General features: G+C 46.6%; 1 protein-coding gene across 5 annotated transcripts in view; it reads right to left on the reverse strand.

Annotated features, from left to right (window-relative positions):
• The window catches only part of Sec10 (Exocyst complex component Sec10), a 408,207-nt gene that overhangs the window by 317,393 nt on the left and 68,366 nt on the right, over window positions 1-22,448 (reverse strand). For all 5 annotated transcript variants that reach the window (XR_012885431.1, XM_075870759.1, XM_075870760.1 and 2 more), the window contains exon 5: window positions 11,369-11,507. Coding sequence is in view for 4 of the 5 variants with exons in the window: in XM_075870759.1 (XP_075726874.1) it covers window positions 11,369-11,507 (139 nt within the window). In the remaining variant the exon portion in view is untranslated. The remainder of the gene's footprint in view (window positions 1-11,368; window positions 11,508-22,448) is intronic.

Consider the following 22,448-nt stretch of genomic DNA (forward strand, 5'->3'; position numbering starts at 1 on the left):
ACTTAACTCTCAAGTCGCCGAAATAGCCAAGTCTCTTCAGAGCATGAAGTCTATACCCTCAAACACTGTTGCCTTGGATGACACGCTAACGCTTCTACGTTCATCTGTTACCCAACACTCTGAAAAGGTTGTTGATCTTGAAGATCGCAGTCGGCGTTCAAACCTTGTGGTGTTTGGCATATCTGAAGTAGAGAATGAATCCGACGCTGATCTTCATACTCGAGTAATCAGCGAAGTATTCGATAAAAAGTTGGGTGTGAAATGTACCTCAACTGGCAGAATTCACAGACTTGGAAAAAAAGGTGTAAATCGTCCAGAGGGTGTGAGTCGTCCCATAATTTTGTACTTGCAAGACTTTAACGAAAAAATGAATATCCTCAAAAACGCAAAGAAATTGAAAGGCACCAAGATATTCATAGAAAACGACTACTCTCGGCAAACGCTCCGAAAAAGGAAGTTGCTGCGGGAAAGTGCCAAACCAGATAAAGACAGCGGCAAAAACGTGTACCTTCTCAACGATAAGCTTCACATTGACAATGACGTGTACATTTGCGATGATGTGAAAAACGCGCGTGTCAAAATTTATTCCACTGTTCGCCCCGAAGTCAGTACATGACAATCTACTGCCATCCCCCCGAATAATTTTTGTCTTTTGAACATCAATGCAAGAAGCATTGTAAATAAAGCTAGTGAACTTGAATCTGTCCTGCTAACCCATGATCCTGACGTGACCGTAATATCGGAGACTTGGCTTCATGATGGAATACCCGATTCTGATATTGTTCCCCCTTCCCACCACATTCATAGGCGGGACAGGCCTTCGCACGGCGGAGGCGTTGCTGTTGTTCTTAGGTGTAACGTAAGTGCTGATCCGTTAAATCAGATTGACGGCCATGAAAGTTTATGCCTGCGTATAAGCTGTAATGGCAAGTCATTTATTTTAATTGCGGTTTACAGGGCGCCTTGTGCCGATTCCTCCTTCTTGACTAAACTATATGATCATATAATCAGATTCTCTAAAAGTAACATTATTATTGCCGGATATTTCAACCTTCCAAATATTATCTGGACCTCTTTATCTTCCCCCTCTTCCGATGACCACTTGGTTTTCGACATTATGCTTGCATGCAATCTTAACCAAGCCGTAAACATTCCTACGCGAGTACAAGGAAATTCTTAAATTCTTGACCTTGTGTTTTACAGTGCCACCTTGTCTGAAACAGATGTTGCAGTAGTAGACGGTTTGTCTGATCATAAAATTGTAATTTTTACGTGTCAACTGGGTGGACGATTAGGGCATGATTCCCACAAAAAAACTGTAAAAGACTTCAGTAGGTCTAACGACGAAAGTGTTCTTGATTATTTAGACTTTGAACTCGACAACTTCGCTGATAACGATGTTAACTTACTATGAGACAAGTTCCAAACAATTTGCCATTTCTGCATCGATAACTTTATTCCCGTGAAAACGAAGAAGGTGCGCCGCACAAACCCGTGGATCAATCGCGATATCATTCATTTAGTACGCAAGATCAAAAGGTTGAAAAAACGTAAGGTAAACAATTCGTTATCCAGAACCCTGCGCCAAACACTAGTGGATAAAATTCGTGCAAGTAAGCAATTTTTCTATTCCACCACCTTGCCTAATTTTATTAAAACTAATCCTTCAAAATTTTGGCGTCACCTAAATACGAGAGGGCGTGACGACATTAATAGCATAATAATAGGAAATCAAACTATAACCGATAAACAGCTGATTGCGAATGAATTTAAATGTTTCTTTCAATCCGTTCATTCTGATTCAGTGCCTTGTAATGATATTGGAGAGATACGTAATGCAACCGGACTGAACTCCGACTTTATCAGTTATGAAGGAATAGTTGCAATGTTACTTAATCTTAAATTGAAATCCTCTGTAGGTCCTGATAAGATTCCAAACATGTTTCTCTATCGGTATGCCGAATCCATAGCTAAATTTCTAGTTGTTATATTCCGTCTTTCCTTTTCTGAAGGTGTTGTCCCCGCCAAGTGGCGTATTGCACGTACAGTTCCTGTTTTTAAAACTGGCGATCGAGCCATCGTTACTAACTATCGCCCTATTTTGCTTCTCAACTCATGCAGCAAACTCATGGAGCATATTATTTCCAACTATCTGGTTGACTTTTTAAATTCCCGCAATATTTTAACACCCTTCCAGCATGGTTTCCGTAAGGGCCTATCTACTACCACTCAACTAGTTTCTATTGTGCATACCTTTTCTTCAGTTCTCGACAAGTCCGGCCAAGTTGACGCAGTATTCCTAGATCTAAGCAAAGCATTCGACAGGGTTTCGCATTCAGGTCTTCTCTATAAACTTAATACACTTAATGTCCCGCATCTTCTAATAAAGTGGATTGCCTCATACCTTGAACATAGAAAACAATTTGTTGATGTCGGTGGTCAGGTTTCAGATCTTGGATCAGTTAACTCCGGAGTGCCTCAGGGAAGTGTCCTGGGGCCTTTATTATTTCTGGTATATATAAACGACATAACCTCTTGTGTGCACGAAAGCGTTGCTATTCGTTTATTTGCGGACGACTGTCTTCTGTACAGAGCTGTTGAATCAACTAATGACCAAATTACCCTCAACGACAGCCTGAATTTAATATCTAATTGGTGCGACATTTGGGGAATGAAGCTTAACTAAACTAAAACGGTGTACATGCGCATAACCAATAAAAAATGTCCTCTTATGTTCAATTACTCTGTAAAGGGAGTCGAAATTTCTCAAACCAATAGCTTTAAATATCTCGGCTTAACATTTACAAATAATCTAACCTGGTCAATGCATATCGACAAAATCTGTGCATCAACTCGGCGTAAGCTCGGCCTCTTACGTCGCAAACTAAAAAAATCCCCCTCCCATGTTAAACTTCTTGCATATAACACGCTAATCAGGCCTCGTCTTGAATACGCGTGTATCGTTTGGGACCCGTACACTAAAAAAGACATTAACAAACTTGAACAAATTCAGAGGCTGGCTGTACGGTTCATATATAATCGTTACCGCCGACATGACTCGCCTAGCTCTTTAATGCAAACAAACAACATCATGACCTTACAGAGCCGCCGTAAAATAACAAGACTAAAATTTCTTTATCAGCTTTGGAACCGTAAACTTGCACTCGACCCCGCTCCTTATCTAAACCTTTTGCCCCATAGACCCTCCAGGAACTTTCACCCTTTTAAAATTAACTCAATTTTTGCACGCACAAACAAATTCAAACATTCCTTCTTCCCGCGCACCATAAGTGATTGGAATGCCTTACCATCTGAAACCTTATCAAATAATGTTCTTCAGTTGTTTAACCAGCTCACAGAATAAATTTGTAACGGTGCCTTTATCCTGTGATTGGTTTCCCATATCTAGTTGTGTAAAATCTGAGCTACGCTACAGTTATGATCATTGCTGCCTTGCTTCGTTTTTTTTTTTTTCTTCCTGTTTTGATTTTTACCTTCTTATGTGCCATATGTCTGAAATATGCACTGATTAGTCCTCTCCTGTTTTCTGGTGTTTTCTTCGATTGTTCATTGCCTATTTCTTCTTGCTCTCAATTTGTATTTCTTTTTTTTTTGTTTAAATCTGGTTTTCATCATTGATATACAAACAAACCACTCCTGCTTGGGCCGCCCTAGGCCTGCAGTATTGTATAAATAAATTGTGATGACGTTTATTGGACCGGAAAAGTCGCGACGATGTCGCAACGAAAAATGGCCGTACGACAAGTCTGGCAAAAGGCGGCCCAGGTTCTCGTCCAATCAGAGCACGGGGTTTTTCCTTCTCTTTGGAAGGCGCATACACGTTAGTGCGTATGCTCCACTACAATACCCCCCGGGTTGAAGAGTAGCCATCCTGGCGACTCAGGGAGTAGGCACAATGAGGGGGTCGTAGTAGGGCTTGAGACGGTCGACGTGTACGGTCTCGCGTCCTCGACAGCGCAAATCTGGCGATTGTGTTAGGGGCTCGACGATGTAATTCACTGGTGAGGTTGCGTCAATGACACGGTATGGACCATGGTACCGGGCCAGAAGTTTAGAAGACAGGCCAGGAACGTGCGGGGGCACCCAAAGCCACATGAGGGAGCCAGTACGAAACGTAGGCGCTATGTGATGAGCATCATCATGTCGGGTTTTTTGTAGACCTTGAGCCTCACTTGTCATAGACCGAGCCAACTGACGGCAGTCTTCAGCGTATCTGGCGACTTCCGAAAGCGGGGAGCACTCCGATACCTCAGGGCGGTACGGTAGTATGGTGTCGAGTGGGTGGGATGGTTCGCGGCCGTACAACAGAAAGAACGAGGAAAAACCGGTAGTCGCTTGCGTCGCGTTGTTGTAAACGAAGGTAACAAAAGGCAAGACAGCGTCCCAGTTAGTGTGGTCGGAGGAGGTGTACATCCCCAGCATGTCGCCAAGTGTGCAATTGAACCGTTCAGTGAGACCATTCGTCTGTGGATGGTATGCGGTAGATTTCCGGTGGACGATGTTGCATTCAGCGAGAATAGCTTGGATGACCTCCGACAGGAACACTCGACCCCTATCACTGAGTAATTCCCGTGGAGCCCCATGGCGGAGAATGAAGCTGCGGAGAATGAAGAGTGCAACTTCGTGGGCGGTCGCTGCTGGTAGAGCTGCAGTCTCAGCGTAGCGTGTCAGATGATCGACGCCGACAATAATCCACCGGTTTCCAGAGCGACTATATGGGAGGGGGCCATAGAGATCGATACCCACGCGGTCGAATGGGCGAGCCGGGCATGGGAGCGGCTGTAACATGCCAGTAAGGTGCCGCGGAGGTGTCTTGTTCTGTTGGCAAGTGGTGCAAGACTGAACGTATTTCTGCACAAAGCGATACATTCCTCGCCAGTAATATCGTTGGCGCAGCCTTTCGTAGGTTTTCAGGACACCTGCGTGAGCACTTTGAGGGTGTGCATGGAAATTCATGCAGACGTCAGAGCGCATATGAGTTGGAACAGCAAGGAGCCACTTCCGACCACCAGGCATGTAGTTGCGGCGGTACAGAATGCTGTCTCGCACGGAAAAGTGGGCTGCTTGTCGGCGTAGCGCTCTCGTGGAAGGGACAGCAGACGGATCGGTAAGGTAGTCGAGTAACAATGCAAGGTATGGATCTTTACGCTGCTCCGAAAGCATGTCAGTGGTGTCTATTGGTGACAAGGTGGTAAAAAGTGGTGACAGAGAAGCCATATCTGGGGTTAAAGGCGATCGCGAAAGTGCATCGGCATCTGCATGCTTGCGACCGGAACGATATACTACACGGATGTCGTATTCTTGCAATCGAAGTGCCCAACGTCCCAGGCGTCCGGACGGGTCTTTCAATGTGGACAGCCAACATAGAGCGTGGTGGTCTGTGACCACGTCGAAATGGCGGCCGTAAAGGTACGGGCGAAACTTCGTCAAGGCCCAGATTATGGCCAAACACTCCTTCTCTGTCACGGAGTAATTCAATTCAGCCTTCTTGAGAGCGCGACTTGCATAGGCGACTACGTATTCGGCTTGGGTGCCTTTCCGTTGTGCCAAAACTGCACCAAGACCGATGCCACTTGCATCGGTGTGAATTTCTGTGGCAGCAGCGGGGTCGTAGTGACGGAGAATGGGTGGTGAGGTCAGCAGGCGGCGCAGCTGGCGAAATGCGTCGTCACATGCAGGTGACCATGCAGATATACCTTTGCTGTTGGAGAGCAGACTTGTTAGAGGTGCGATGATGGACGCGAAGTTGGGCACGAAGCGACGAAAGTAAGAGCAGAGACCGACGAAACTTCTTAGGGCTTTCAGTGATGTGGGCAACGGGAAGTCAGCGACAGCCCGAAGCTTATCGGGATTCGGAAGAACACCGTCTCTTGTGATGACATGTCCCAAGATGGTTAGTTTTCGTGCTGCGAAGTGGCACTTTTTGGAGTTAAGTTGTAGGCCCGCAGAAGTTAGACACGTCAGAATCTCGTGGAGGCGAACAAGATGTGTCGGGAAATCAGACGAAAAGACTACGATGTCGTCCAGGTAACACAAGCAAGTTTTCCACTTATGGGCACGCAAGATGGTATCGATCATGCGCTCAAATGTGGCAGGTGCGTTGCAGAGCCCAAACGGCATCACTTTGAACTCATATAGGCCATCTGGCGTTACAAAGGCTGTTTTAGGGCGATCACATTCAGCCATTGGCACCTGCCAATACCCAGAACGCAGATCCAAGGATGTAAAGTACTCGGCGCCTTGTAAACAGTCAAGAGCATCGTCTATTCGTGGTAGCGGGTAGACATCTTTCTTCGTAATGTTGTTTAAGCGGCGATAGTCCACGCAAAATCGAACGGTGCCATCTTTTTTCTTTACCAGAACGACAGGTGATGACCAAGCGCTTTGAGAAGGCTGTATCACTCCACGTTTAAGCATGTCGTCTACTTGCTCCGTAATGACGCGGCGCTCTTCGGCGGAAACGCGGTAAGGACGCTGTCGCAGAGGCAAATGTGAGCCGGTGTCAATAGTATGAGTGATAGTTGTGGTGCGGCCCAAAGCAGTTTCTTGAAAGTCGAAAGAAGAGCGAAACTTTTTAAGGAGAGCAACAAGTTGGCGGCGATGCGAGAGGGGAAGGTCTGCGTCAATAGCATTGTCGAAGGCTGACAAACTTGATGGCTCAGACGCATGAGTTATTGCGGCAATGTGACATGGCGTTTCGTCGGTAAGAATAATATCATCGATATGGTCGACAGGTAGCACATATCCCAACGTTTCACCACGAAGTAAGCTGATGGGGTAGTTGCAGTGGTTGGTAACCAGCATTACGGTTAAACCAGATGCAATTGTAAGAACGGCGAATGGGAGAACGATGCCCTTGCGTTCAGTAAAAACAGGAGATGGCGTAAACACCACCGTGGTGTCAGGTTGCGCCACACATGAAAGGCTTACAGGGACCGAAGCTTCCGGGGGCAAGGTGATGTCGTCGTCAGCGACGAGTTTGCAGAGCCGAGGAGACCGGTCGGGTGGTGGAAATTCATATGTTGGCACAAGGGACACTTCGGCACGGGAACAATCGATAATAGCTTCATGACCTGATAAGAAATCCCAACCGAGGATAAGGTCATGAGAGCAAGATTACAGAACAAAAAACTGTACGACGTACAAAACGTCTTGGATGACGACGCGCGCCGTACACAGAGCCGAGGGATGAATGCGTTGCGCGCTAGCCGTGGACAGCACCATGCCACAGAGAGATGTGGTCACTTTCTTCAGTTTCCGACAAAATTTGGCGTCCATCACAGAAACGGCGGCCCCGGTATCAATTAACGCTAATGTGGCGACTCCCTCAACATCGACATCAACAACATTTTTCGGCGAAAACAGAGGCCTTGGGAATTGCGCACAAGTTGCACTTCTTGCCTCCGGAACTGCACTGATTAGTTTCCCTCCTCAGGAGGTGGTCGACGACGCATAGGCGATGGCGACCGGCGACGAGGGGATGGGAAACGAGCAGTCGATGGGCGGCGATCCGAGTCTGAGTGCCTCTGTTCATATGCAGATGCGGTGGCCTGCTGCGGCGCGTAGGTATAGGAGTTCCGAAGTATGCGTTTGCAGGTGTGGGGCGACGGCGGCAGAAGCGTGCAATGTGGCCAGCGATGCCACAGGTGAAGCAGATAGGACGATTGTCTTGGGTGCGCCACTCATTAGATCGATGGAAAAAGCGAGGTGAGGGCCTGTAAACTGGAGGCGAGGCCGGAGGAGGTGGAGCTGATAAGACGACTGGATGCGGTGGGGGCCGCGCAACCACAGCTGCGTAGCTAAGAGGTGAAGGTGGTGCAGGTGGTGCGTAGCCGACAGCTGAGAGTTTAGGTGCTACTGAAGTGCATAGGTAAGGGGCCTGCACTGTAGGGAGGACATCACAAATTTCCGTGCGTATGGCCTGCTGCAGTGTCGTAGGCAGGCTTGCGGTGGGCGCGTCGCTATGCGGCAGCAGGGAGAGCTGTCGGGCGACTTCCTCCCTGATGAAGTCTTTGATCTGGTTGGACAGACTTCCTTGGCAAACGTTGTCATTTGTGAGTGTGACGGCCGAGATCGAATCCGGCGGTGGGACACTCTGTCGGGCGATGGAACGCTGACGGCGCAATTCATCAAAGCTCTGGCAGAGGCTTACGAGGATTGCCACAGTGTTCGGGCTTTTCGCTAGCAACATCTGGAATGCGCCATCCTCGATGCCCTTGAGAATCTGCCGAATTTTCTCTTCTTTGGGCATAGATAGATTCACACGCCTGCAGAGGTCGAGCACGTCCTCTATGTAACTAGTAAATGTCTCGCCAGGCTGCTGGGCTCGGTGGCGCAGGCGCTGGTCAGCGCGGAGCTTGTGGACCTCTGGTCGGCCGAACGCTTCAGTGACGAGTGTCTTAAAGGAGGACCAGTTGGCGATGGCGGTTTCGCGGTTCGTAAACCAAAGTTTATATACGTCTGCCAAGTAAAATATAACGTAGGCGAGCTTAGAGTCGTTGTCCCACTTGTTGCTGGCGCTTACGCGTTCGTACAAGGAGAGCCAGTCCTCGACGTCTTGCTCACCACTGCCGCTGAAGATTGGTGGGTCCCGTTGGCGAGTAGCGCCGGGGCAGGTAGACGGGACAGCCGGTGGTGCTGGCTGGGCTGGGATGGGCTGGTTGGCGACTGCGTCAGTCATGTTTTGCAGTGGTCTCTCGGGCAACTTGCGAGAGCGGAGCTCCAGGTCTGCTTGGGGATCTCAGCAGCCTCCACCAAATGTGATGACGTTTATTGGACCGGAGAAGTCGCGACGATGTCGCAACGAAAAATGGCCGTACGACAAGTCTGGCAAAAGGCGGCCCAGGCAATCAGAGCACGGGGTTTTTCCTTCTCTTTGGAAGGCGCATACACGTTAGTGCGTATGCTCCACTACAAAATAAATAAATAAATAAATAAATGAAATATCGAACGGTTCCTACATTACGCGGGAAATCGCATGCATTATTGATTTTTTATTTCGAACAAAGTTTGACATATAATGGATATATCGAACTCAGCCACCCCAAACCGCCCGCACTCTATTGACAGGCGGCGAGCTTTTCCGCAACTCTCGAAAGTAGCGGTAGAGCGGCGGGCGTTTACGAATGCTGCACACATCGATGGCGCCGAGAGTGCCACTTTAACGTAGGGCCGTGCGCGCGCCGCAACCTTGCGATAGAGGTTCTTGAATGAGGAAAGTGAAAAGCGCGGAGCTGTTATTTTCTTTCAAAACGAAGGCACCGACACGGCTTCGTGTGGGGGAAGGGGGAGTGGGAGGTAACGATTGAGGAGGAAAGTATAGGAGGGAAAGGGCGCAGACCACTGTCTCGGACGCGGCCCACGCTGCCGCCGGAAAAGGGAAAGCCATGGAGGGGAAAGCAGTCAGGCGAGCCGGCATGGGCGCGCCATGTGCGCGCTTTACACCCTGACTCACGCCGCAGCCTTGCAGCTTGCAGTCGTTGCAGTCTCTATGGTGTCAACGGCAGACTGCGCACTTGTTGCAAGCTCCTCCCCCGTATCATCGGCAGGCATCGGTCGTTGTGCTCGCAGTGTTTGTGCGTTCGGAGTTAGGCTTGTCGCGCGCGGAGCTTACGGATGTGGATATTGTCGCCGAAGCTACTGCTGAGCAGCCAAATGAAGACTCTGCCGAGGTGGATCCCGCAAGCGCTGATGGTGCCCCGCTCCCGATATAAGCTGAGGTCGTAGGTGCCTTGGCCCTTGTGCGCCGCCACTGCGGCGCGATTGAAGGCACCGGCCTATCACTTATGGGTCGCCTGGACTATATTAAGGACGCAGTCGTCAAACACGCCATGGCCAACAAAAAGCAGGCTACTCTTTTTCAGTTTTTAAACCAACACAATAAATACCATGTTTGAATCTTCAAGTGAGTATTTACTGCACCACGCTTGAACGGTTCGCTGGTTGTTTTCAGCAAGCTGTTGACGCATTTTTTTCGTGATTTTTTTATATCAAATTCTGGATATCTCGAACTATTTTGCGATCGCCGTGCCGTTCGATATAACGAGGTTCGACTGTACTTCTCTGCCTTCATTTTTCACGCTGTTTGCCTCTTACAATGAGTGATTACCAACTTGTCCAGTTTTAAAAATGAAGCTGTTTAAGATATGCGTGTGCATGGATCTGTACATATAAATAGTGCCACTTCATAACGTCTTACTCAATAAAAAAAATAAAAGACATTCATCTTTTCCCCGCATTCTAAGCATAACGCATTGTTTTTGAAACTATATGGGATCTGCGGAACTTTTTTTCATTTTGTCAAAGATAAGCTTAACCTTGACCTTTGTCTTTTTTTTTTTTTTCTGAGCACTAGACTTCTACAGCTTTCTGTGGATCTCAACAACTCGTTTTGAATATGCTGGTTTTTTTACGCCTAGCTTAAAGCACTTTTATAGGATACTGGATATATCTTGGAAATCTGAAACTCTCAGGATAACAAACTGTGCCCAGAAACTGCTTGTGCACAAGGAGTAAAATCGAAAACAAAACAAGTTCGCCACAGTCGCTAAAGCCTTGGTCGCCAACAAGGATGTTTTATAAAGACTGGGCGCCAACAACATGATTGTGGTAGGATGGCAACAAAGCCTTTCTGAAAGCCCGTGTCCATTTTGGTTGTTTGTGAATGCCATTTTCTTTCCTTTCCATTGCACATTTGCGGTGCTTTGTGTTTAGTGCGCTCCGAGAGTCTTCCAAATTAGCCATATTGCAGCTAAATATGATCGAATTAAGGAGAGTATGCTGCCATTTATCACTGAATATGCTGGCTGGAACTAGAGAACACGTCCAAACTTTTAGGCTTTCCTAATTAACAGGGGTTAAACTAGCATGCCTTTCTTGTACGAAGTCTATCTTTTCTTTAGTCACTACTAGAACTCTTCTATGTCCACATCCAGTTCTGTCATCTTGAGTAGAAAGTATTCATAATCCTGAAGTTGCTATGTGTTGCGAACTTTACTAATAACTCTCCCCTGCCATTTCTACTATCTTTTCTTTAGTCACTACTAGAACTCTTCTATGTCCACATCCAGTTCTGTCATCTTGAGTAGAAAGTATTCATAATCCTGCAGTTGCTATGTGTTGCGAACTTTACTAATAACTCTCCCCTGCCATTTCTAGACTTCAAGCATATTGCTGGTGATCTCTTATGCCAAAAATTATTATAGTAACTAATGAAACCATGCCATGTGTGTGGATTGATGTTGTTTTCCTAATGATTCAGGCATCACAACAACCCTTAGGCCTGCATCAAACTGCTGAACTGCCACTGCTAAGAAAGGCAGCCAATGGGAAAAGCGAAAACACGTACCTTAAAGTGGGACAGCACAGCTGCCACTTGTCTCATGGTTTCCTTGTCACCCTCATGATGCGCTCGCACAAATTCGGCAATCAGGGCCTTCTCAATTTCATTATACTTCTGTGCAATCTTCAAACGTGCCTTTTCAAACCTAAAAAAACAAGACATGCCATACTAATTAATGAAAATTTTATGCAAGTGCACAAAATGACAACCACATGACGGCTTTCAAACATACAAATAATCATTACAGGGAATGAAAGCCGATATAATTTTAATGCTGGGCTTTCTTACTATAATAACTGAACAGAACCCCTACCATTGAAATTTGCAACAAAATTTCAAATTACTAATGAAAAGTAAACTACGCTCAAACATAATAAAAAAACAGTTTCTTGCAATAAACTATAAAAATGGCTTTGTGACGCTGTTGTGTGCAAAGGAATGCTAAGATGCAAATGCAATAATGCCACGATTCTTCCTCACGTTATGTTATTGCTTCGTTACACTGTACGTAATTCTCATCAAAAATTGTACCCGCAGTGTTCCAGAAGCTTTGGGACTGTAGTAGATGGCACCTATGTGGCCGCTAGCAATCACGCTGAAATATTCGACGGCGCGTGTATAACGCGCTTCACCGCTCGTCAGCTGATCGACGGCTGACGCTCTGTTCGTCGCTATCGGTGCCATTATATATTGCTGTGATCTTGCTTTTTTTGTTTGTCGGCCACAAGTTCGGCCCTATAAACAGTTCCATCTTCGATCAACAGTCTGCTCTCTTCGTCTACCTCATGACCCCGTGACAATATTCAGAATACAGTATGCAGAATGGCAATATTTGCAAAGAGTCCACACACTTCAGACGCATCTGGCTGGAAGCCTTCTTTGTACCACAATGGTTGATTGTGTACTGAAGTAGCCCATTGCTTCTCTCAGTATAAAACAAAAAGATGTTTTATCATACTTTGAGAACTTCAGTGACAATGCACATATTTATTGAATGTAAGAAGTAGCAACCCTTCATTAAAGTTGAAAGACAGGTCAGCGGCAAGCTAGGCACTCGCTCTGCAGCAGTTTGCCATTTGTTAATTTTGTTTTTTGTATGTTGTGCACTGCAGGTGAGCGCCCTGAAAAGAGCCAGAATTGTTCATAATTGAAGATGCTAGCATTAATCATATCATAAAATCAAACATTTAGGATTAAATTTAGAGGTAATCATAAACACAGCCACTTATTAGCGCTGATCAAAGAGCAAAACTTTTGGTGTGAAGTGAATTCGAACATTCAAAGCCAGGGTGCAAATTGAATTAAACATTTTTCAAACTTTTCTGAAATGTTTCTCCCAACAATCTTTTAATACTTTGAAGAAAAATTACAGAAGAAAAACTAGAAGAGCATATTATTACACAATATAGGAGCATGAAAGAATTTCCTTAGGCTAGCCTGGTGAAGCAGAGGAGGGTTGCTGCTAAGTGGTGTTCCCAAAATGTTTGCCAAAAACTAGACAATATGGAGGCCACGCTACGATTATTTATGTGATTTGAAAGCACAAAATCTGTGCCTACTACACTTTACACACGAAACAAAAGGATGCTATTTCTCAACCTCTAAGAGCCGTTACTTAAGTGGTGGACAAGGGCACGCACTTTTGGAGTCCATCCTTCATTATCTGCTAGATTACTCTCTCCTACTGCGTGGCTACGCCTGGTTTTGGCAGCAGTTGCTGTCATTATCGCCAGTTCCAGTGGGAGGTGTCACAGGTTTTCCACACTGAGCTTTCACGGACACCAGACGATCACACGTCATGACATGACAAGCATTGCACGACCCAAATGACAATTCTTTAGCTCGATAACCTCAATATCCAGGACATACAATAAGTAACACGATATGATGCTTACGATGACATGTACTTAGTATTGTGTACAACCAACTGCTTCGGTAACTCTTGGCTACAGCTGTGTAAGGGTGCCCAGTGTTGGCACACAGTTAACTGAAATTGGCTAACGTTGGCTAGCACCGAATAATGTTGGCCAGCTGGGATACCTCAATATTTATGACGTACAATAAGTGGCACGTTACAGTAATGCTAACAAGGTCTTCCAATTTGGAGCAATTTTTGAAGCAACAAAATTTTCCGTATTGGAGCACATTGGAGCAGGTAATTTTGAGGTACACTGGAGAAGCAAGTTTTATATCAGGTCCACACTCAACAAAAGACAACCAATGAACTGTAGTGTGCGCCGGTTACACTTCGAGACGGCCACTCTGCCATCTGCAACAGCTGGGCAGTCTCCTCCTTCCTTCTGCACTCGATTATACTGCGTCATGGACCTCCTCGCGTCATAAGAAGTGACTGCAGCCGTCAGTTTGCGGCAGACGTTGTCGAGAAACTGCTCCATATGCATGGCTCAGAACTTTGACATTTGAACCATACCATCCACATATGAATGGCCTTACTGATTGCACAAACTGGACACTGGTGAATATGCTGTCAATATACGTGACGTCTAATCGCAAGAACTGGGACTTATTGTTCATCACCTCAGAACTTATAGACGGCGGGACGATACATAGAATGCGCGGTGGGCGAAGCTCCGGAGGTTTTTCAGTGATACCGTAAATCCTCCGAGAACCTCGCCCAAGAAACCTCCGAGAACCTTGCCGCTTTTCGCTCTCACATTGCGTGGTCCGCTTCTCATTGAGCCAGTTTCGCAGCGGCTTCCTTGGAGTGCACTGTATTACAATCCACTTCTTGTTGAACACGTTTCGCAGCAGCGTCCTTGGCACGCACCGTCTCGGGATCTGCTCGCCATCGCGCTCACGATCCGACATGTATAGCGACGATCCAGGAGAATGAAAGATAATGGGCATGCCGGCGGAGCTCCGGGCAGCAGTCAAATGGAGAGAAGTGACACCTCCAATGCCATCTATCTCCATTCACCCAACCAACATATTGCCCATATTTCTAAGGGACAGCGCCATCCAGGAAAGTAGACGAGAAATGGCGATGACACAGAATGCGTACAGCACCATCTATTATCATCATCATCAGCTTCACTACGTCCACTGCAGGACAAAGGCCTCTCCCATGTTCTAGTTAACTCGGTCCTGTGCTTGCTGCTGCCAATTTATACCCACAAACTTCTTAATCACATCTGCCCACCTAACCTTCTCTCTCCCCCTAACCTGCTTGCCTTCTCTGGGAATCCAATCAGTTACCCTCAATGACCAGCGGTTATCCTGTTTTCGCGCTAAATGCCCGGCCCTTGTCCATTTCCTCTTCTTGATTTTAAATATGATATCCTTAACCCCCCTTTGTTCCCTGATCCACTTTGCTCTTGTTGTCTTTTAAGGTTACACCTATCATTTTTCTTTCCATTGCTCGCTGCGTCGTCCTCAATTTAAGCTGAACCCTCTTTGTAAGTCTCCAGGTTTCTGCTTCGTAGCTAAGTACCGGCAAGATACAGCTGTTATATACCTTCCTCTTGAAGGATAGTGGCAATCTACCTGTCATAATATGAGAATGCTTGCCGAATGTGCTCCACTCCATTCTTATTCTTCTAGTTACTTCAATCTCTCTTGTCCAACCCGGCTCTTGTCCAATCCGGCTCTTGTCCCCAAACCTCTACTTCAACAGCTGGATGGCACTCCCATAGCAAACTTCCGTCGTTGATAGCCCTGCAATCGCAGCTGCGGCTTCACCTACCATGTAGTGGCAGAGGTAGTGAAGTTTATCCGTCATGCTCAGAGATGTCCATTCACACGTCCCCATGAAGTGGCTTGGTCATCAGCGTTCGGAGACGCGGTCCAAAGCTCTGGGATGCAGCTGCCCTTTGGGCAAGCGACCGTGTTGATGGTCGTCGAAGTAATGGTCTGCAGTGCGTTGATGAGGCAGAGCTCATCAAGACGGCACCTCAGGCGCAACAGGGTCACAAGTGCCCCATCATCATAATGCATCACAGACTCGTACTCTTTTTTATAGTTCTTCAACCAAAATGATGTCCTCAATTTCAGCATTGATTTTCCGCAGCTCGTCATAGCTCGCGACGAGCTTGTCTATGACTTTGCTGAACCCGGCTCGGTCGTTGCTGTCACTAACAGCTTCATTGCCTCATTCATGACCTTCGTTAACTGTGTTTATTTAGCAGCACGTTCGGCTTTCAGATGGTTTATGTCATTAATATTACGGCTTACTTACTCGTAAGGTAGCCGGTTCCGCTCGTTGCTTTCTTGGGTATGGTTCCAATGCGGATGAGGTTGCTCCAGCTGCGGTTTCTAGAAAAAACTGCTAGCCGCCGTGGCTCATTGTTCCTTTCGTTGGGAGCCACTCATTGTCTCGAGTTCTGGGCACCATTTGTTATGGAATGCCGGCCTTTGTTAAATGAAGTGCCGTGAGGCAAGCAGCAGAATGCCTTTAATGGCGACAAATGGACACTAAACTGTGCATGATGATACTACTGGTGCACACACTTCTTAGCGCTCGCTGAGGAGACAGCAGCCCGCCATCACTCCTTCTTCGTCGTCATCTGCTACCTCCGACAGGGGATATGCAGTGGGCCATGATTTCAAAGCAGCCAAATCTTCGTCGCGCCAATCGTGCATTAGCATGCCAAAGGTGTTCCGGAGGTCCCTAGTCATCCAAGCCATCATGCGGATATCAAACACAGTGCGTGAAGGAAGCTTTTTGCACGTTCTCGGACCTTCTAAATGGCAGCCCCGCCACTAGTTCTGTTCGCGGCTAACATCAAGCCTTACTTGGTATAACAATACATTTTGTTATTATAGCAATCACTGCTAAGAATTTAAGGGGGTAGACTGGTCTTTGGAATCAAAAAGTGACAAAAAAAATTAATGTTTTAGAACTGACATATTTGGCATCTGCAAGTATTTTTCCCTCTCTCTGCAAATTTTCAAACACCAGGAAGCAATAATTTTTTTAATGTCATTTTGACTGCCCAGAGTCTTGGCGCTAGTACAATGCAAAACCTAAAAAAATGGGGAGCCTACTTCGAGGCTGTTTTATAATTTGCCAGCACCTGTGTCCGAAGCTCTACTACCAATTTATGAGAGCCTTTATGAGCATTGCAAAACATGCACCCCAAGATTAGTGTTTTTTGAAGAAACTGGGTGTTATCAGTTTTTTCCATTTTTCACAAGAACTTAAATTTACGACTGTTCAATTTTGAGGCTTCAATATCTCTGCAGCTAGGGCAGGTACAACAATAATTCTTTTTGCAACAGAAGCTCGTGCATGTATAAAATGCAAGTATGAGCCTAAGCCTTTTTAATCATTACTTATCAAAACTGCAACACAATTCCAACTGTTTCTGAAAATGAAAAGTTTATTTCGCTGTAAGATAACCAAGAAAGGCCGAAAAGCAAAAAACTCTTGCATACTTTCAATCTCTAGTCATTAGTCTATGTTGCCATATCTTAAATATCAGTTTTAATTAAGCACTTCTTTTTATATAGTGGCCTTAAACATGAAGAGCTGAACTTAAGTTATCTCAGGAACAAGATGAGTTACAGGAAAAGTAGTTACTAGAGGCCGGGACTTATAGGCACTAAAAAACCGGGTTTTAGGCACTGTTCTAGGCTCCGAAAATCACTGTTCTAGGCTCCCAAAATTGTGAATATAGGCACAATAAACTTTTGACGAAATTCAGATTTTCGAAGAAATACGTGTGGGATCTGTGTCTACGAAAAGAGAGCAAACAAAAATGCTTCAGTTTATGATGGTACAAAGGTGCAATGGTGTAGCATAGCCATGCATTTTTTTTTCCCGCAGGGTTTGCGGAATACGGTCTCTCCATTTATAGTCTAGCAGGGTGAGTTAAGTGTCCACCGTCGAATAAACATGATTCTAGGTCTATCTTTTTTTGGCATGGCTGAGAAGGGCTACACAGGTGCAAATAGCCAGAGTGCAATAGGCCAGAAAAATATTTTTGTTTCGTATTAACTTGGTCTAACCGCACAGGCTCAATTTTCTTCTGACTGTGAACACATTAAAGGGTTCTTGTGCAGGTTGAAGTATTTCGAGAAGTGAAGAGAAATGCATGCACCGGGGGCTCACGACCTCATCTACAAAGATTTGCAGTTCTACGCACGCCATAAAGAGGTGAAATGCCAGACTGACCACCGCTTGACCTTCATCCCACGGGCATGCGCCCCAACATGGTAGAGGGGACGGAATGGTCCTGCATACGTCGAAGTTGTATGTGACACTGCGAGAACTATTCGTGATGACGTGTGTAATTTGTGCAATCTGCTGCCTCAATAGAAGTATAAAGGATGACAGAAATATTAAAACACACAGATGGAATCTATGCGCATTATTCTTTTTCTAACTTCGTATCAAGCGAGATGCAAGACTTAGCTGTCTCCATTTCATTTGTGTTGGTGTTCTCGCCATTCTTGCATAGTGCCGGTGCCAGCATTCACAACGATTGGCGTGTTTTTGGTGCATCATCCCTTAGAGGAGTTGCAGGGGTGCTATGCTGTGCATCATAGTAAAGATACGTGACGCATGCCAGCCTCTCCAAATGCGTGCGCATACAGGAATGCATCCCACAGAAACAGGAGGTACAATACGGAGAACGTCGAAACGACAGAACACCGCCTGCGTGCACGGCCTGGCATGAACATGTCAAGTGAAAGTAACCTTACACGCACATGACATGCTGATGCGTCCGCATCTGTGACCCTCCAGCTCCGAGTTGCTCCAATACCAAATAGCACAGGGAAAAAATTTGGTTTGCGAAGTCTACATCGAGCGAGTGGCGAAGGTTTCAAGCTCCCCCTCCTCACATCACGCTTTCGTAGCTTGTAATTACAATTAAATAATTCTAGTGGTACAAAACTTTTCATTGGGCCCGCAACAACTTCTACTGTCTAAGTGAAATTTCTCATGTGACCTAATAAACACCATTCAAGAAGTAAATGACAAATAAAACAAAAATCATATAGGTACAGTTTTTTTATCTACATTTTGCTTTTCTTTTATGACACTCCATGGTTTCGCATTCATCTTTATCATCCTGCCGCTGCACAGAAGTACCTCCTGCTCCCTACGCAAGCGAGCAGACGCCGGAGAGATGCCGAGCAGACCACACAACGCGGATGAATACATGTGTTTGGGCTAGTCCACCTTCCTATTGGCAAAAAGGCCTTGTAGGCATGACAGTGCTGAAAATAACTTATGAGATGGAGTATACCGTATTTACTCGCATAATCCTCGCACTTTTTTCGACGGAAAACTCATGCAAAGTTGGGTGTGCGAGAATTGCACGGAGAAAACTTTCCACGAAAACGTAAAGAGCGAAAAAGAAAACGAAGTGGCCGCAAATCAGGGTTCTCACACCAGCAACAGCAAGCTTTGAAAAGTACTAATTAAAGTTTACCTCAACAATAAAAGCAGAGGTTCGACACAAGGCAAGATTTATTTAATACACAAAAAGTGCAAGCAAACAGTCGAGAATTAGAATACCATACGCAAAGCTTGTGGGCGTTGCGGTAGCGTTCGTCACTCAACAAGAGCCCTCAAAAGGTAAGCGTAGGATGTCAGTATTGGACTGATGGCTATTTAACAGAATCGTCCACAGTTTCCTTCTGAAGAAATAAAGTTTACCATCAATCCCAGTCTGGCACACGACAGGCCCAACGCGTCTTGGTGGTTTCCAGCTGCTGTCACCAGTAGCGAACACAAAACTCGACTCCAAAGGGCCTACCAGTGGCCCTGTTGCCACTGTTTAGTGCATGATCAATCACTTTCAACTTTAAAGCAGCCCTGTGGCTTCAGTATCGCCCCATAGCGTGACAAGATTATCGACGCAACATACAAAACGCACCACAACGCGCACTTGCCACTCTGGCTTGGATTGGATTGTATTGAATTTCGGTGCAATAATAGTACGCTCTATGCTTAGGAGATGGCGCCAGACGGTGCACGCTATCATCATCAGTGGCTGAAACGAGCAGCCGACATTATTGCAGCAAATTTCGGGGATACGATAATTACTCGAGGAAAAGAAAAAAATCGTATTTTTGTCGGGTGATGTCGGGGGTGCGAGGATCACGCAAGTAAATACGGTAGACAAAAGGCTGTGAACGCAGCAAAAGCAGCATAAACATTTTTTAGAGATGATAGTCTTTCTTGGGGACCTTCGACACAAAAAATTTGGTCTGTCTGTCTGTACATTTGTCTATTTGTCCACCCTTAAGGGTACACTAAAAGGCATTAGTACACTAAAAGGCAGGTACACTAAAAGGCAGGTACACAAGACGAGGACCCCACAAACAGGCGTCACAGCACATACAGGCACGTAGCGACCAATGGCGGTCCCCGGATCCGAACCACGTGATAGCCAATCGGGGCACTCAAAAAATGCGCAAAAGAGTGCTTCTTTTTATTATTTTTTGTGCTGCATCAGCAAGGGAAACTGTTATTTGAAGAGCGAGGTTCGACTCTTCGGCTCATGCGATCAACAATGGCGAGCGGCGGCGCATTATCGGCGGCAAGGTGCTCGAAGACTGCACACTTTGAGCCTTTTAACAAACACCTTGTGCTCTTTAGATGCAATTTTAAAGCATTTCCAGTTATGTCTCGACCTGTAACTTTTTTTCATAATAGTAGAGGTACCAATCTTATCAAAACAGGCAAAAATTAAAAATCAGTAATTTAAAAAAGACTCGCATTTTTCGACCCGCATCTCCCCTTAAGACTGAGCTGTGTTGCAACTGCAAACCACCGGTCCGACTTGGGTGGGACCTCAAGTGGGTGCTGTGCCTTGAGCATTCATGACAAGTTTAAGAGAAAAAATACTTTATATATGGTACTAACATAGTGGAATAAAAAAATGAACAGACATGAACAGCCTTAGTGCTCTTCGGTAGGTGTTCTGTGCCTCCTTGGCTTGGCTTGAATTGAATTGAATCTCCGTGCCATAATAGTACGCTTGATGCTTAAGAGATGGCGTCAGACAGTGCTATCGTCTTATATGGCTGGAACAAGCAGATGGCGTTATAGCGGCAATTTTTGGGGGTGCGATGATTACTCGAGAAAAAAAAATCGTATTTTTGTTGGGCGATGTGGGGGGTGCGAGAATTATGTGAGTGCGAGGATTACGAGAGTAAATACCCACAGTGTTCGAAAAGCTAAATTTTTTCGGGTAACATGAATACTGGACTCCAGCGGTACTTCAAAGCAAAATTTGAGGTTAAATGACATTTATATAGACAATGATTTCGAAAACAGGCATTTATAGGCACTTATAGAAATTTAGGCAGCAACGTCCAAAATAGGCACTTATGGCACTATAAAAACACTATAAAAGCTCTTCTTGCTCTCTAATTCATCTCGTATGTCAAAATGGCACGATAGTGCCACGTTCCATTTCCCAAGTTTTTGTTATCGTCCCAAAACACCACACGATTCTCAGCGCAAACCGCGCCTGCAGTTTTCGAGAAGGTTCCGGACTGTAGTAGATCATTTCGATAAGATCACGCCCACTGTGCGAACGGTACAAATTGTTCTGGAACCTCCGCCACTGCCAGCGATAACGCTAGAACATTCGACGGCAAGAGTATAAATGCCGACACGCTTCACCGCTTGTCAGTTGTTGATCGTGGGCCGACGCTCCGTTCGCCGCTATCAGTCCGAGACTGCTATCTGTGCGAGACTGCTGCTGTAATTGGACTTTCCGTTTACCGGGCACAGGTTCACCCAAATAAACAGTTAAATCCCAACACGAAGTCTCCTGTCTTCAGCCACGTCACGACCCCGTGACATCTGGTGGAGGTGCTGCTTCGTTCATGTACCGGACACCCCCGTCAAGCCGTGAACCCAGCCCACGTCGCGGAGAAGACACCGACACCAACCAGGAGCAGCGAACAAGCCGCCGACAGCAAGGGCTACCACCGGAGTACGGGCTTCTACAAGACAAGGCCCGGAAGACCAAGGCCATGACCGTGACTGCAGCGACAATGACAACCACAGCGTCCCAGCCCACGATGGTCATGCATCAACCCAGGGAACCACCAATTTTCCATGGGTCATCGTTTGAAGACCCGGAGTACTGGCTAGAAACATACGACCGTGTGGCCGCCCTCAACGACTGGGACCATGACGAAAAGCTGCGTCGTGTGTTCTTCTATTTGGAAGACACCGCAAGGACCCGGCTTGAAAATCAGGAGTCCACGCTCCGAACGTGGGATGTTTTCTGCGACGCATTCCGGCAAACGTTCGCAAGCGTCGCTCGCAAAGAGAGGGCCGCTGCTTTATTAGAGACCCGGGTTCAGCTCCCAAATGAAAATGTCGCCACTTTCACAGAAGAAATGACCCGACTATTCCGTCACGCTGACCCAGACATGCCTGAGGAGAAAAAGTTCGTTTCCTCATGCGAGGGGTCAAACAGGAGCTCTTCGCGGGACTGATGAGAAACCCACCAAAAACCGTCCAAGAATTTGTAGCCGAAGCGACCACTATCGAAAAGACCCTGGACATGCGCACCAGACAGTATAATCGTCGCCTGACTGCAGACTACGCTGCTGCTCAAGCCAGTAACTCCGGAGACCTGCGTGAAACGATCCGAGCGATCGTGCGGGAAGAGCTGCGCAAGCTGTTGCCTTCGGCGCAGCCTCAAGTGGATTCAATCGCCGACATTGTGCGAGAAGAAGTTCGGCAATCGCTTCAAATTCCCCATGCACCCCTGCCAGAGCCGGAAGCTATGAGCTACGCCGCTGCACTGCGCCACAACGCTCCTCCCCGTCCACGTCAAAACGCCGCCCCATCGCACTTCCGTCGACAGACGTTACCGCCGCCACCACCACCACCGACGTCACACCATTCGCCAGCGGACCAGCGCAGTGCACCAAGGAAGACCGACGTCTGGCGCACTCCTGACCATCACCCGCTCTGCTACCACTGCGGCGAGGCCGGACACACATACCGCCGTTGCCAGTACCGACAGATGAAACTGCGTGGCTTCGCCGTCAATGCACCGCGTCCACAGCCAGGAGAACGACCTCGTGACATCGCTGACTACCTGACAGGAACTCGGTGGACACCACGAAGCCCTTCGCGCTCGCCGTC

This window comes from Rhipicephalus microplus, chromosome 8 (genome assembly GCF_043290135.1).
Source record: "Rhipicephalus microplus isolate Deutch F79 chromosome 8, USDA_Rmic, whole genome shotgun sequence".
In the NCBI taxonomy this organism is placed as follows: Eukaryota; Metazoa; Arthropoda; class Arachnida; order Ixodida; family Ixodidae; genus Rhipicephalus; species Rhipicephalus microplus.